Raw genomic sequence first — 16566 nt, forward strand, 5'->3', positions numbered from 1 at the left:
GGTGAGACAGTAGTATACTAGGTCACACTTTATATTAGGTGGCCTGAACTACTATGTACTAACATTAAATACATACAAGACTATGTATTTACTGTGTAACTACATGTTATTCTGCAAAATTCCCACATTTGCTTTTACTGAGGTTGAGGTACAGTTAGGTTTAGGAGTAAGGGTGGGTTAGGGTTAGGATTATGGGTTAGAGTTAGGTTTTGGGGTAAGGGTTGGGTTAGGGGTAAAGTTAACAGTGTAACTACAAATGTAATTAAATGCAAGTACTTTAAATGTAGTTACAATGCAACAACACGTATGTACATAATAAGTACATTGTATCAAATGGTTAAGTACATAATAGTTAAGGTCAACTAATATAAAGTGAGTCCGTATACTATTTTATTTATATGAAATTCCGCACCTGCATTCCAATCTACATCTTGATGTAATCCTTCCTCATGATCACGCGGTGTGTTTTCATGAGCTGAAGGGGAGGCACAAATTTTTCACTCGAAATGTTATGCTGATCATATCTTTTGTAATTAAAAATAAACAATTAAATTAGAAAAAAGAAAAATAGAAACATTTTCACATATGGACTCGGCACAGCCATTGACCAGGAAAATAAAAAAAATGGCACTCCATTTCAAAAAAGTTGCCGACCCCTTATCTATACTATAACTTGTAGCATGTTTTAGTCATGCACACAAAAGCCGACTGTAGGCCGCTCCCATTCCCTCCACAGACTCTTCATCTGCCCTTGGTTTGTGGTCAAGTAGCGTGACTAAATATGGAGAAAGAAACTGTAAGCATGAGTGCATGTCTCGTTGTAAGGTCTTACCGACCGAAGCCTCAAAACCAACCGCAGCCTAAAACATCTTGTAAAATTCCACATTCTTAGAAAAAAAAATGTGGTTTAGAATCCAAACAATGAGATAAATTCAAGTTTGGCCATATAAATTTTGGCAATTTACAGGGACAGAGGTTCGTCTACCTTTTCTATCTTTTGTCTAAACCCACTAACCAATGATCAAACTTGTCTTTTTCAAGGACAGTGCACAAACACTATGTTACTGGTATCTGTCAGAGTGAATCGAAGATTTAAAACTATGGAATTTCCACAAAAATTGACATTTGATTCAAAAATTTAATTAAGCCCAAAGAAGGTATGGTAGGGATGTGCAAATTTACTGTATATATTTTCAAAGTTTAGCGAACCCATGACTAGTCAACTGGTCAATTTTAAGGAAGCTTCAAATTTATATGACTTTCTTTCTTGTACTACGATGACTCTGTCAGTAACATCAAACCTAATTGGTTCTTGCATCATGACGTTTGTTGTTCACATAGGCCATGTCCACAATAATATGTTTTCATTTGAAAACACATTGATTTTGCTACATTTACGCCTCTAATCAACACTCTTATGGCGTTTTCCTCCATTGAAAATTGTAACTTTTAAAAATGCTCTCCATAACCACATACTTTGAGAAACAATAACGATATGAAACATAAAAAAAGAGGTTTCAAACTTAAATGGATTAGCGTGCAAGTGGTCAAAATCACCATATTTGATTTGGCCGCTGGGAGTTGATTTGAGTAACTTGCAACTTAAATTCTGGTTTCTTTATCACACAAAGTCATGATGACTACTTATTTTTTTATTTTATTATTATTTTTATTTTATTTTTATTTTTATTCTTATTCATTTTTTTTTTTTTTTTTTTTTTGGAGCTTCACAGCCAGGAATCATTATTCACTTGTATTATATGACAAAAAGACATGTGAAGATTTTTATTTTTGTGTGCCACGGAAGAAAGGTACTCTTACAGGTTTGGAGGCAGATTAAGGTACCCGAAAACATTAATTTTATTTTATTTATTTTATTTTTTTGGTGAACTATTCCTTTAAAAAGGTGGACTATTTTTAACTCGGCAAGCCCTCTATAAACACAACAGTAAAACATCATCATGAGACATGACACAACGTCCAAAGATGCCCGTCTAAAAGTTAATGGCTGTAGCGGCTCTACAGAATAGTAAAATTAAGAAATAGCCTATATATAAAATCTAATTAAAACTAGTCAGCCTCACTAATCAATGAGTTGTTGGATGACTAGTGGATTAGTCAGCCATCGTGACCCCTCCCCAATGAATGGTTGCCCATTGGTTGAGCAGTCAAGCAAGCAATTGCAAGTTCTTCTTCCTTAAGTTTGCTGCCATAATGAATGGACTCATTTAGGCCTGCACCTGGCTGAGTTCTGGCTCCCATCAGTGTGTGTTTGTGTATTTACAACACTTTCTTTTCAGTCCTGGGGCTGGGATGAGCCTGGGTAGGCTTAGCATGGGCTTTGGGGTCATGGTGCAGTGCCACATCTGAGAGATCAGGCACAGGAGGAGGGACAGAGCCAATCTTCTCCATATAGTTGAATTTAAGAGCTCTCCATGTGGATCTAAGCCTTTCTTCACCCTCCAAATCAACCTTGGCTGTGTTTTGTGAGGAGTTGTCCTGTGCAGCCACCTATGAAAAATCTGCTTTGAGGCTTGCTGCTGTAAATGTGACTGTGGGTTATGCAGGCGGTCACGGAGATCAACAGTGCCACAGTTAAACCAGCTTGACCAGACCCGACATACCTCGGTAGCTTCAAATCATCTCCTAGTCTATGACTTGCTAGCTCATAGGTTGCATCTGAAAGGGATGTGCAAAACTAAATATTTTCAAAATCGACTAGTGAGCTGCCTAAATGACCAGTTGACTAATTGGTCTTAAAGGGATAATTCAACCATATATGAAAATGTAATCATCATTTATCCAAACATCTGTCAAAATCAAGTAATTTTCTTTTTTCCATGAAAATGTTTTCTTTTTTTCCGTGAATGAGGCGAACATTCTGCCATGGGTTCACCTGGTCCAGATTGGGTGCATTTCTTATTGGGGTCATGACGATCATTTGTTTTTTTTTGTTTTTTTTTAGGGTCTACTCAAAAATACATTAAAAATGCAATTGAAATATAAATATGATGATTTTATTTTTTATTTTATTTTTTCCAATTACTGAGTTCAAAGTCATTTGGATATGTTTTCTAGGGGTTAACCCTGTGAAGGCCAAATTTTAAAATAAATGAGCGAAAAATTGTTTTTACCTTTCAGATGTTGTTGTAGAAGGCCTCTGATGCAGAAAAAAAGTTTTTTTTTTAAAGTTTTTATGTTTTAGTAATTTTTTAATGACATGTTGTAATATTACAACAGTGGTCAGGGAGGGCAGCAGAAATCCTGTATTTGTATTTGCATTGTCTGAACAAATATACAGAACAACTAAGTGTTCGTTTGCACAGTTGATTGCTTATGTTGCCCCATAACTGTATATATCATAAATAATAATCACACAACAGTCATATTTTTTTATGATTTTTTATTTATTAATAAAAAATATAGGAAAACAGGAAAAACATTTTTTTTTTTTTTTTTTTTTACAAAACTGAACTTAGACTTAGTCCCAAAGTTCAGGTATGGTAGTCCCAAAGACAGTTCTTGTCCTCTGAAAAACAAAGACGAACATTGCACTTGTGGCATAGAGTATTGGTGTAGCCAGTTTTGCAGAGTCTGCAGCATCCTCTTGTTGTCTTCACTGGTAAATGTGCAACAATGTCCCTGCGCACATCCACCGGGGTGTGTGCAGATGGCCTCTTAGCTCCCATCTGAGGACGGTCTCTTGTGAGCATTCAAAGGGCTCTTTGATGTCACCGTCTGTGTTAATGGGCTGCCACCGGCTGAAGATGGTCGCCCTCTCTTTGGTTTAATTGGAGTTGTGTTCACCTGAATTGGATTAGAACAGAATCAATTAAGATGTCAAAAATACATTAAGATACAAGTCAGATATGTTATAAACATTGAAATATTAAATATATTACAAACAGTAAATAGCAGAAATGCATTCTCACCAGGATAAGAGAATCTGCTAGTTCTGCCTGAAACTGTCTCCTGTTCAGCAACTCTTTTGGCAAAATATTGAGCGCTTTGCAGTCTCGCTCGTAGAGGAGCCAGGCGTTGATCACAGCGAGAATAATGGTGTGCCAGAAGATGTACAGGTACCACCGTTTCGATTTTATGAGAAACTTATATTTGGCAGCAAATGTATCCAATAAATATACACCTCCCATGAATTTGTTGTAAGTTCCCACAATGTAAGGCCTCTCAACTTCAGTGTTGGTTTTGGTGGCTTTGTCCCAGCGTTTAATTTTCTGCACAGGTTCTGGACTAGCAAAGGATGACACAAGTGTCACCACCCTATTGTCAAACCATTTGACAGCACAGATGTTGTAGTTCCCCTTGACTCTGAAGTCAAAGCTTCCTCTCTCACTCTTCTTGAAGCTCTTCTCGTCTGCAAGGTTACAGTTGGGTAGGTGTACCTGTCTGGCTGTTCCCACGTAATGAATTCCACTACGAAGGAGCTGAACTACCAATGGGATGCAGGTGAAATAGCTGTCTGCATAGATTTTGTAGTTCTGCCCTTCTGGAAGTGTGGAAGCAAGCTTCATCACAACATCCCCTGACAATCCAGGTTCAGATTTGGCTCGATGTCCATTTGGCTCGATGTTCTTCCGATACAACCTGCAGACACTTCTCTCTGAATGAGTCGAGCCAAGGTCTTAATTTCAAATACTGCAACCAGAAATTATTTACTGACTGATTCAATTATGGCCTAAACTCAACATTTTTACAAAGAAAACACACATTCTCACAAGCCCCAGAATTATGCTACAACTATCCTCTAAAACATTCAAAAACATCCAGAACCTGTTTCTGCCCAACTGTTTCTGACTAACAAACAAAGCCCAGGGCCAGTTCAATGTAATTTTTTACAACTAGAATGTAGTAATTTATTTAATTCAGGTCTAAATTCAAAATGTTAACAAATAAAACACATTTACAACTTAGTTATAGTGAATAATCAATGACATTATATCTCTGTTAGTATTAGTTTTCCATTTGGGAACATGTGAGAAGTGCAATAGAAATAAATGTTGGCATGAGTAGTGTCATAATAACAGAATAACATTGTATTATTATATCTTTTATTTATTTATTTATTTATTTTAGATTTTCTCCCCTTTTCTCCCTAATTTGGAATGCCCAATTCCCAATGCGCTCTAAGTCCTCATCGTGGCGTAGTGACTCACCTCAATCCAGGTGGCGGAGGATGATTATCAGTTGCCTCCATGTCTGAGACCATCAATCCATGCATCTTATCACGTGGTTTGTTGAGCGCATTACCGTGGAGACCTAGCGCGTATGGAGGCTCATGTTATTCTCCGCGGCATCCACGCACAACTCACCACGTGCCCCACCGAGAGCAAGAACCACATTATAGCGACCACGAGGAGGTTAACCCAACGTGACTCTACCTACCCTAGCAACCGGGCCAATTGATTGCTTAGGAAGCCTGACTGGAGTCACTCGGCACGCCCTGGATTCAAACTATTATTATATCTTAAACTATATATATATATATATATATATAACATGGACACAAAGATTACATTTCTAAAACTTGACACATGTATTTTAAACTACATTTTTTAAAGATTTCAAATATTTATCAACCTGGACAACCTTATTTGTCAATGACCCCTGGGGCTGTGATTTTGGGAACCGTTCAAAATCAACTTGAAGTAAAAACGTTATAAAAGCTTTAGTACCATTTAACTTGACATGTCTCCTAAAAAATGTGAAACTCATGGCAGGATGCTTAATAAACAGTTTGAGATGAGACATAACATCAAAAGACGTCCGTCTGAATGTGCTTCAGTTTAAAGATACGTTTTTCGATAGCATTTTAACATGCCACCGCTGACAGCTGCAAAAGCACTACATGCTGTCAGCGCACCAATTAAAGCATGCAAAAAAAATCTAAATAAACTAGTCAAACTCACTAATTGACAAGTTGGTTGTTGGACAACAAGTCAATTACTCAACCATCATAAACTATCCCTAGTCACTACGTGCTAGCATGTTAACGGCACACAGATTGTGATTACGCCCATAAGGCTTTATAATAACAACTGTTTTACATCATGGGCAGCTTGTAGAAATTACAAGCCCATATACACTGTTGATTCAGCTCAAATGAGGGACTATCAGCCATGTGAATGTGTTTGTGCTAGACACTCACAAAGCCTGCACACAACTGCATTAGGCCTTCATAATGCCACCGACATCTGGACCTAGAGCACAGCCTTTTATCTGTCTCCAATCTGAGTAATGGTCTATCACCCTTTTTCCCAGAAATAGCACAGGTCTCTCAACAGATTGGCAAATCAGACTCATCTATTACATTCGCTCCCTGCCCATCCGCAGCCTTAGAAGGGGATACAAGAGTCATCTGGGTAAAGGATTGTTGCCTCCAAACAATTCGGCAGACATTCCTGTGGAGTGAGAAATTCAACTGGCATTCAAACATCACAGTACACTTTGTGAGATAAGACATCAGTACTGAGCTCATGACATATATTTCACAAACGCAATACAATGTAAAGGTTAGTGATAGACCGATATATCTACCAGGCCAAGGTCAAACAGAAGTGTTAGCTTTTTCTTGTGTCAGTTCCGAAATCTACCAACAACTTTATCAATATATAATAAACCACTATTTTCCTTTTTAACTTTTTTTGTGTGTAATTTAAGTAAATATTGTCCAAAATAATTTTAACAGGATTAAATTAATTTTAAAATGAACAGTAAGTTTTAGGATTTTGAAAAATGTAAAACAAAAGTAATGATGTAAAGATGTAAAATATTTAAGATTCTAGGCCACTTATCAAATTTGTGACACGTTAGCTTAAATTAATATATGTAATGTTTGCATTGTCACATATAACTTCAGTTCACTGAACAAACGTTAACCTTTTGTGACAACTTACTTCGATAGCGGGGCATATTGTCACTCTACTGCAGCCCTCCTCAACACGTGGTCCACCCTCGAGCAATCTTTTGCAGCCCGCATTATAATATCATCATCAGAAATATATTTATCAGTAGCCTATCAAATCTGTATGAATTGTGAGGTGTCCATTTTCATGAGGATTTACGCTAGTTCTCTACATTGCTGAATCACGTTATAGAGGGAATTCAACTGCAAGAGGATGTTACAAATAAAAATATATATATAAAAAAATACAAATAAAAAAAATAATAATAATATCTGGAGGGTCTTCACGCGTATCCGTTCATACACAGTAGGCCTACATATTCACTGATTACCAACATGACAAAATCTACACAAAATCTTCTCTTTAAATCTGAACCTGCATTAAAGAGCCTATTATAGGCTTATCTGCTACATTTCAAACAATTATTTGAAATTGTACATTTTTAAATTAACAAAACTGAGCAGAAGTCAAACAATTATGAAGCACAGAATTATTAATGAAACAACACAAATGGAAAGGCTAGCGTACAAAAAAATAATGAACAAAATATATTGTCACTGATAAATTGTATAAATGTATGACATTTAAAACACATTTAAAACCTGTCCCAACAAATATGTGATAGCGTGCCCCGACCTGACTTTCAATACCTTTGTCTTAAAAACACATTTAGTCCTTTAGGTAAAAATATATATATATTCAATATCATAGTTGACCCTTTCCTTAATGTATACAAGTGTGGTTTGATGATGTTCACCTGTTAACTCAAGACTTGTAACAAAAATATAATACAATTTACTTTGGAGGGAAGTGTTAAAAAAAAAGAAAAGAAAAAAAAAATCTAATTGAAGACGGTTTTAAACTAGATGTTTGAAACCAGCATACAAAACCTCTGCTGGAGAAAATGAACATTTGCACAATTCAGCTTTTGACTCCAAATCATTACTGTGATACAACCCGTGTGACAACTTCCCCATGTTACAACTAGCCCCCAGTTTCCTCTATGTATGCTGACATAATATCAGACACTCTGTTCTTTAGACATTATTATCAGCAGCCCATGTCGCTCAACTACAAGTGGCCGATGACCAAATTATGTAAAACGTACTGGGAAAAGTGTGCACAATGACTCATTTCCTCCCAAGGCTATTTGATCAAAAGGGCAAAATGGGTAAAATAAAAAATAAAATAAAAAATGAAACAATTACACAAAAAAGAAATTTCAAAGTAGTGAAAAGGGCATGGTCAAAACATATCTGCATGAATCAATCCATGATGAGCTCTATTTAGCACTTTCAAAACCCAAAGACTATTGAGTTCTACATTCCACAGGCCTAAAATGTCTTTTTGGACCAGTGCATGCCCCGTTGAGAGAAGGAAAGGGGGGTGCCACTTTTCTCACTCGGAAGGCAGCGCGAGCAGAGATTTCACAGGGCCACTCTTCCATTTTATTTAGCTGTTCAATAAAAATCATCTTGATGAGCTTCAAGGATCAATAGGGCCTCTCCACCCCCTCTTCGAGTGAGTTAAACCCTCAAACACACACACCAACTGTTCACTCAATTGTCCTCTCAGCCTCTAACCACAAACTTCTGTAATCATCTGTAGCTTCAAGATCAACTCCACAAAGTGTGTAAGACCAACATCTTGATGGCCACACTGTCAGGTTTTCAAGTGCCACTGATGACAGGAGAGATCTTAACAATGGAACTCCAAACCTCTCAAGCACAGCTTTAAGTGTGATACTGTACACAAAACTTTAAAACAATTGAGTCTCTATGGATCTGTTTCACGGATATATGTAGGTGATTCAGCACCTGAGATGAAAAGAAAGCTTGCATAATGTGCAAATTATAACTTGTGAAATTACATGAGCTGAACTATATATAATCAAACCAGTTTCATTATACTCACACATCTGAAGATATTGAAGACATCTTCTTTTAGCATATTCATAAACTGAGATTTTGAGGAAATAAGCATTTTAAATATGCTCTTTAGAACTGCGATTAAGGCCGCCTGGAGAGTGATATCTTCAGTGATCACATATCAAACTTAACCACATAATTACGATTACAATCCATTTCAATAATATCCAAGAATCCTTGATGTAACTGAGATTTTAGTTTTTCCACTAGCACAGAATTCATTTTTTATGTATTTTCTTGTTCTTTTTCATCAGTGGAAGCAAGATTTCTTTGTGCAAAGCCTAGTTTCATTAGAACGCTTCAAACTACTTTATAAGACTTTTTATAAGCCTAGTTATATTAAAAACTTCCCATGTCTCTTTAAAAGACTCAGGTCATAGTTTAATGAATAACTGCCAGAACTGGAAAAAACAGACAATACGATCCAAAAACACATTTGCGTTTTTGAAAAATAAAGACTTGGTGTTGCAGTTAATGAAGGGTTTATGACGTTTGCACAGATTAATTTGAATATTTACAAAAATCATTGGGACAGTAGGTTTGATCTCTCTTGTTGGGCACATTACAATTGAGAAAATTAATATGAATCAGGATTTAAAGGACTTTAAAAGTTACATGCACTTTAAAAGTTCAATTCAGACTAAAATTATAAAAAAAAAAATAAAAAAAAATTAAAACAATTTCAAATGACGTTAACGCTTTACTGTGACTAAAATCATACCAGTCCAATATTTGCAAAGTCGGACAAACAGATCTAGATAATGCGATTGTAGCTCGGCTTTTTTCAGGACATACAGCATAAACATTAATTGGACCACAATTGGCTTCTGCGTTTTGAGCGTGCTCCGAAAAAGACAGATGTGATGTGCACTGTGTATTACCGGCGCTTCTTAAGCTGATGTCCTTCCTTCAAATATTCGATTACGCATCATCTCATGTCATATACTTGTACAGACATATAAAGACTGTAGCTCGATTATAACTTGTAGTTTCCCTGTGCACATACTGATTTATTACCGCATACCAAGCACATTCAGTCCTAATTCAGTTCTGCTTTGTTTGGGCACTTTTTCTCATTAAGTGTTTTAAGTCCAAAATCTGCAGATATAATCTGTTTTGCATTTTAATTCAGCTGTGTTTGAGTCAACACCTCTTATCTGGCCATACGCTGTCACTGGCGATGTGGAGTTTAGAGTCCCTTCACCTGCTTGAGTCCAAGTTGGTATTGAAAAATCCAGACTAATCTGCTGGGGCAAGACCCTAAACAAATCTGCTAAAGCTTATTGATTTGTAGTGCATACAGAAAAACTTCCCCTCAGCACTGCCACTGCCTATGTCTTCATACGAAGGCAGGGAGATATATTGAATATTCTTGATATTGCTGGTGATATAAATTTAAGCAACACTGTGAATGATTTTATTGCGCTTATAATTAGGCCATTAAGTTTATGAAATAGCATGTCATTAAACTAGTTTCACAATCTTTAGTAGCACACTTCAGTAGCAAAAACCAGAGGTGTATAGTAACCAAGTTCAAGTACTTTGTTACAGTTTTTGAATATTTCTATAAATATTTCTGTTGACTTTCACTTTTACTTTACTAAATTTTGAAGTAATAATAATAATAATAATAATAATAATAATACTTTCACTCCGATACATTTCTCCACACCCTTTCATTACTTTTGTGACTAAACACCACCAAAAATAACACAGCTGCAATTGTAAACTGCATGTGGCTCTGTCATAGTGATGTCTGATTCGCAAAATAATTGTTTGAGTCTAATCTTTTGAATTATTTATTTAGATTTTTTTAAACAGTCCAAACAGTGGACATTTAGCAAAATCGATTAGCAAATCTAAATCAAAATAATGAGAGAAACACTGGACAACAAGTGTTTCGCAGAATTGCAGTGTTCAGAATCTAAATTAAAGAGAGATTGTTTATGTACGTTTTTGTCTAAAACATTATAAACATTGTCAAATAAAGATGAAGTTATGTGCGATAAGATGCGTTCAAATCTCTGAGTCAAAATTAATCGAGAACTGTTCATATGTGTAATATTTGCCCTTTCATAAGTCAAAACAATGTGGTTACCACTTACATTTAACCAAGGTACAATGTGGATGAATCAATAATGACACGTTCAATATTGAAGTCTTTTTTTTTTTTTTTTACTATAAATCTCCACTTTCACTTTCACATTCTTCTTCTTTTGTTTTTTTTCTACTGAGAAGGGAGGATAATTTATATTAAAGGACTTAAATATGTATCTGTTTCTCTCCCACACCTATCATATCACTTCTGAAGATATGGATTTAACAACTGGAGTCGTGTGGATTACTTTTTGCTGCCTTTAAATGCTTTTTGGACCTTCAAAGTTCTGGCCACCATTCACATGCATTGTATGGACCTACAGAGCTAAGAAACATTTTCGTTTTTGTTCAGCTGAAGAAAGAAAGTCATACACATCTGGGATGGCATGAGGGTAAGTAAATGATGAGGGAACTTTAATTTTCGTGTGAACTATCCCTTTAAGTACATTTAATATCATTAACTTAAATACTTTTATTTAAGCATTTTTCTCATTAGATACATTACATTTTACTGCAGTCAATTTCCATAAAGGTGTCTTTACTTTTACTTAAATATGAGGACTAGTCACTTTATACAACACTGGCATAAACGAGGTTAGGAGTTGGTAAGTAAAAAATGTTTTTTCGGTGAATCAGTTCAAACTGTCCAATTCAGTGAACTCTGATTCATTGATTTGTTTACATCATCAACTGAAAAGCATTTACTAGTATCCGCATGAAAATAATTAAACATTCTTTTGTCTATATTTAGTGGAAAATCAGTGCAGAGAACATGCATGTCTGCACACTTATGGATGGCGGTTTCCTCCTAATGTATGCACACCTGGAGATACCAAATGTTAATATTTATTTTTAAGGCAGAGCTCCTATATTGCCTTGAGAAAGAAAGGAAGAAATAGGTGATGGTACCCTCAATGTCAAATTACATCTTCTGGTTGCCTCGTCCTTGCTTTAGGGGAAAACTATGGTTGGTTGAGTCACGTTCTGTGACCACTGAGGACTCCAAGAAGCTGGCATCTGGTGCCAAAGCTTTGCTATTCATTAAATATAATGAACACTATTGAATTTTAAAATTCCTGTGTGAATCTGGTTTTATGAGTGCTGTCATCCTTCAGGCAGTAAAGATGTATGTCTCTGCTCTGCAGAGACATACAGCCAAAACAATGATCTATAATATCCTTGGATTATTAAGTAGAGAGGGAGAGGAAAATACAAAGCAGAGGTAGGAGTGAGATTGCATGATTAACAATTGTGTATGTATGAAAGCCAGAATATGAGAGAAAGCAAGAGTGAGTGATAAACAAAGAGCGAAAACTACTATTTCAACGCGTAGAGGTTCAATAAAATTAAAGGTGAAGTAGTTTCTAGCAGTACCAAACAGAACTGAAAAATAAATAAATAAATAAATAAATAAATAAATAAATAAATAATAATAATAATAATAATAATAATAATAATAATAAATAATAACTGTTTCCAAACAGGTTTAAAAAAAAAACAAAAAAAAAAAACGCTAAATTGGATGAGCCACATAAAATTACAATAAACGAAAAACCTGTGACCTTTTTATATTGTTAGATACTGTTTTAGATATTCTGTTATTTATTATATTTATTTATTTATTATTATTATTTATTTTGTATGTTTTATTATTTTCATAATGTCATTGTATTATTTTCAGGCATGCTGCTGAAAGTGCTTCAGTTAAATGCAACATTTAAAGGAATAGTTCACCAAGAATTTATAATTATGTCATAACATTCATCTCCTTTTGTGTTTCACAAAAAAAAAAAAAAAAAAAAAAATATATATATATATATATATATATATATATATAATAATAATAATATGGCTTTGGAACAACATGAGGTGAGTAAATGATGACAGAATTTTCATTTTTGGGTGAACTATCCACTTAAGTACAATAGAAACATGTGTTACGTAGACCTAGATGCTGCATCTCAGATGTGGGCAGTGTGTGTTTTTGTGCATGCAAGGGCGAGGGATAAGATGTATTCTTTCCATAGTGTACAAACAAATAAGCAATCTAGTTGAAGGCGCTCCTCCTTTGGCTTGCTAGAACTTCTCCACCCATACTATAGAATGAGACAGCTCATTCCGTCTCCAGGGAAATTGCTTTCACTCTTTTATTCACTCTTTTATTCCTCCCTCTGTTCTCTGCTAATCTGCACTAAGAAACATTTAAGCTTGTGTTTTGATGTTGAGTTTAATTGGAAGGGAAAACAAGGCCATGTAGAGTCTAAATCAGTGCTGTGTTTGACCTCATTGAGACCATCTGTTGAATTTGTATAAAGGACAGCGAGATGCCAGCAAACATTGTGTCAATCAAACCCAGCAGCTCTGTCTCAGTTTCCCAGAGGAACCCTGTGCTTAGTCTCATTACAGCCTTTCCTGTGCTGCTCGCGTTCAGACAGATTTTATTTTTTCATGTAATGACAGAAAGGTTGGTGGTAGGCGCTCATTAATAAATATGGAACCCAGGACTGTTTACCCGATCAGGAGTGCCCAGGGAGACATTTGTCAGAAGAAGAGAGTGGCAAAAGCAGGAAAGTTTCTGTACCCCTGGGAGGGAAGTAAAAGGCGCAAGGGCAATGGTCAGGAGGGATAACAAATGCTGTGATTTCGAAGCTGAAAGTAAAATGATACACTATGGTGTCTAGAATCAGGCTTTTAAAAAGACGCTTTGAAAGACACCTCAATAGTTCAATGAAAAACAACAATTCTGTCATTATTTGTTCACCCTCATGTTGTCCTAAACATGTAGGTTTTTTTGCAGCTCTTTGCATAATAGTGACCTGTCAGTTAAGGTCCAAAAATGCCTAAAAAAAAAAAAAAAAAAAGAAAAAGAAAAATAAAAGTAGTCAATACGAAGTTATTTCTGCAGTGTATTCCTAGATCAGTCTTCTAAAGTCATACAATAGCTTTGTTTGAGGAAAAGACAGAAATTGATGTTGCTGTTTACTGATAATCCTGATTTAAACAACTTTACAGCTAAAACAATACATGAGTTTTAGCAGAATAATCAAGGTAAGTGCTTTGATAAAATTATAAGCTTCACATTCCTTCCTTTAAATCCTCCAAAAATTGGCCCCATTCACTTCCATTTTAAGTGCCTCACTGTAACTTTGAGTTTTGCTAGGACAAATCTAAAAAAAAAAAAAAGAAATTGAACTGTATTGAACCTGTAATATTCCTTGAATGGTGTCTTTTTTGGAGCTTGACTGATTTGGTCACTATGAACTGCTGTTATACAGGGTTTAAAAAGACATGGGAGTTAGCAATATTTGACAGAATTTTAATTTTTGGGTGAACTATTCCACAGTTCCTCTACAAAATCTCCCATTTTGTGAGACAAAACAAAGAGATCCCATTGACTCAGGGAATGTGGGAGCTTATATGCATGCTCCATGGATCCTTCCAGACTGAGGTAATAATGTCAGGAATTAATTAATTCAGTGTGAGTGTGGATGAAGGGCCCTTTGGAGAGGGCTGGTAGAGTTCCTAAGGCCAGTGGAGAGCAAGCGGACTCTTCTCAAGGTCTGGCTAAAGAATATTATGCTATTATTTTCCAATGAAAACACAAAGTCCACTTCCAGAGAGGTCAAATTAGAGCAACAAAGATGCTTAATAGACATTGCCCGTTTTTCTTTTCACCCATATGTTAAACCAGCAGGCATTCAGCCATACGACAACACGGTCACAATGGAAATAAACTGATGCGAGACTGAAAACAAGACAATTGCTTGTGAGCTATGGAACAACGTGTTGAATGAGAATTCTGGTATCAAACTGACCTTTAGAGATTTTAATGGTTTCATCATTGCTAAATATTTTAACATTGTTTCGCAATCTACAATTACTTGTTGGATTCATACCTATTCCCAAGGATGAAGAAACAAACAAACGAGGAATATTTCATTCTGTTTAAGCAGTCTTGTAGGTACATGTACGAAACTATGAGTGCTGTGCCTTATCATTACAGCTTGAGGGGAGATAATGAAACAGAGGGAAGATCCTGTACACAGCCAGATAGTTCCTTTGAGGCTTCTCGTTCTCCATTTGTCGATGCCACATGGTGTGTTCTAATCCGTGCCCTGGAAATGGCAGTTGCCTGTCAATGTGCAGAATATGATTCTGGTCCAACTCTCGCAGTCAAATCCAGCCTTGCTTTAGCTTTAAAGGAATAGTTCACCCAAAAATGAAAATTATGTCAATATTTACTCGCCCTGCTTGTCGTTACAAACCCAAATGACTATTTCTTCCATGGAACAAAAAAGCGAAATTTGGGGGAATATCCTGGCCACTCTTTTCCATGTAATGAAAGTAAATGAGGACTGGGGTTGTCAAGCTCCAAAATGACAATAAAAGCACCATATAAATATCATAAAATTGATATATATGACTTTTGCATTATATTTCAAGTCTCCTAAAGTCAATGCAATAGCTTTATGTTAGGAACAGATATAAATTTAAGCCGTTATTGACTGATAATCTTCCCTTCAGCGAGCTGTTTAAAGTTTGAGAACCGGATCTAAATCATGAACAGATTTTTCAGACTGGTTTTGTGAACTAGATCAACTGATTTATTGAAAATATCCAACTCACAGGAAAGACTTATTCATGATTTGGACATTGTAACTTCTCATGAACTCATGAATTAATAAAAAAGAGCTAGGGCAGATATCAAGATTTTCAGTGAATAACAACTTAAAAAAATATAACTATTGCATGGCTTCAGAAGATTTGGAATATAGCACTTAAATTTTATAGATCACTGTTATGATACTTTCAAGGTGGTTTGTTGTCATTTTGGAGCTTGACAGTCCCAATTTAACTTCACTTTCATTATAAGAAAAAGACGGGTGAGAATAGTGCCGTGTAAAAATACAGATTCTCCGATTAATCATCTTCTTTGGAATGATCCCAATATAGCGATTTTTAAAATCCCAAGATCAGTCTTTCACTTATTTTTGGTTGTATTAGATTATTATTTTTGTATTGAATTGCATAGTTTGGCCCATTGTTAATTTTTAAAGGGGTCATGATATACTCTTTTTTTATAATGTTATTATGTTCCCTGAGGTCCATTTAGAATATTAGTAAATCTTTTTTGCACAAAACAGTCATAATGTATTAATATATAATAATTTAATGACTGAAAACTAGTGGGCTGTGCCAAATGTGCAATGGTGAAAAATAGGCTTCGCATATGCAGATGTATTTGGTCCTTGTGATGTCACAAGTTCCACAAATTTCAAACGAGACGTTTTTGCAGCTTGGTTTAAATAAATGCTCTTTTTCTATTAACCCTCATGTTGTGTTCCGGTCATTTTGACACGAAGATTTTCTTTTGCCTGAAAATACTAGTTAATGTTATCCTATTGGACTAAATCTTACAGACTTTACTCACACAGGGCATCACAACTTCCCCCCAAAAATTTGATAATTATTTTAAATTTTATTATTATTATTATTATTATTATTATTATTATTATTATTGTTATTATTATTTCACCTTGTTACACTTTTGGTGTTCCAGGTCAAAAATGACCGGCCTATAAAAATTGCTTATAAATCTTTCATTATGCTATATTATCACC

At 35.4% G+C, this 16566-nt stretch overlaps 3 protein-coding genes across 3 annotated transcripts in view; all 3 read right to left on the reverse strand.

Annotated features, from left to right (window-relative positions):
* The window catches only part of LOC127423650 (protein sidekick-2-like), a 431227-nt gene that overhangs the window by 349504 nt on the left and 65157 nt on the right, over positions 1-16566 (reverse strand). The window lies entirely within an intron of this gene.
* The window catches only part of LOC127423658 (uncharacterized), a 622288-nt gene that overhangs the window by 43039 nt on the left and 562683 nt on the right, over positions 1-16566 (reverse strand). The window lies entirely within an intron of this gene.
* On the reverse strand, positions 3433-6538 carry LOC127423660 (piggyBac transposable element-derived protein 2-like). The gene is made up of 2 exons (XM_051668166.1): positions 3933-6538; positions 3433-3807 (listed from the first exon to the last, which is right to left on the reverse strand). Exons 1-2 carry the CDS (start codon positions 4527-4529, stop codon positions 3679-3681), a joined length of 726 nt encoding a protein of 241 aa, XP_051524126.1. The 5' UTR covers positions 4530-6538; the 3' UTR covers positions 3433-3678.

The sequence above is a fragment of the Myxocyprinus asiaticus genome, chromosome 32 (assembly GCF_019703515.2).
Source record: "Myxocyprinus asiaticus isolate MX2 ecotype Aquarium Trade chromosome 32, UBuf_Myxa_2, whole genome shotgun sequence".
NCBI classification, from domain to species: Eukaryota; Metazoa; Chordata; class Actinopteri; order Cypriniformes; family Catostomidae; genus Myxocyprinus; species Myxocyprinus asiaticus.

Excerpts from the sequence above, each read along its gene's own strand:
- LOC127423660 (XM_051668166.1), bottom strand. The coding sequence starts at position 4,529 with ATGAAGCTTGCTTCCACACTTCCAGAAGGGCAGAACTACAAAATCTAT. Across the intron at positions 3,808-3,932 it reads TAGCAGATTCTCTTATCCTG|GTGAACACAACTCCAATTAA; the intron begins GTGAGAATGCAT and ends AATCCAATTCAG.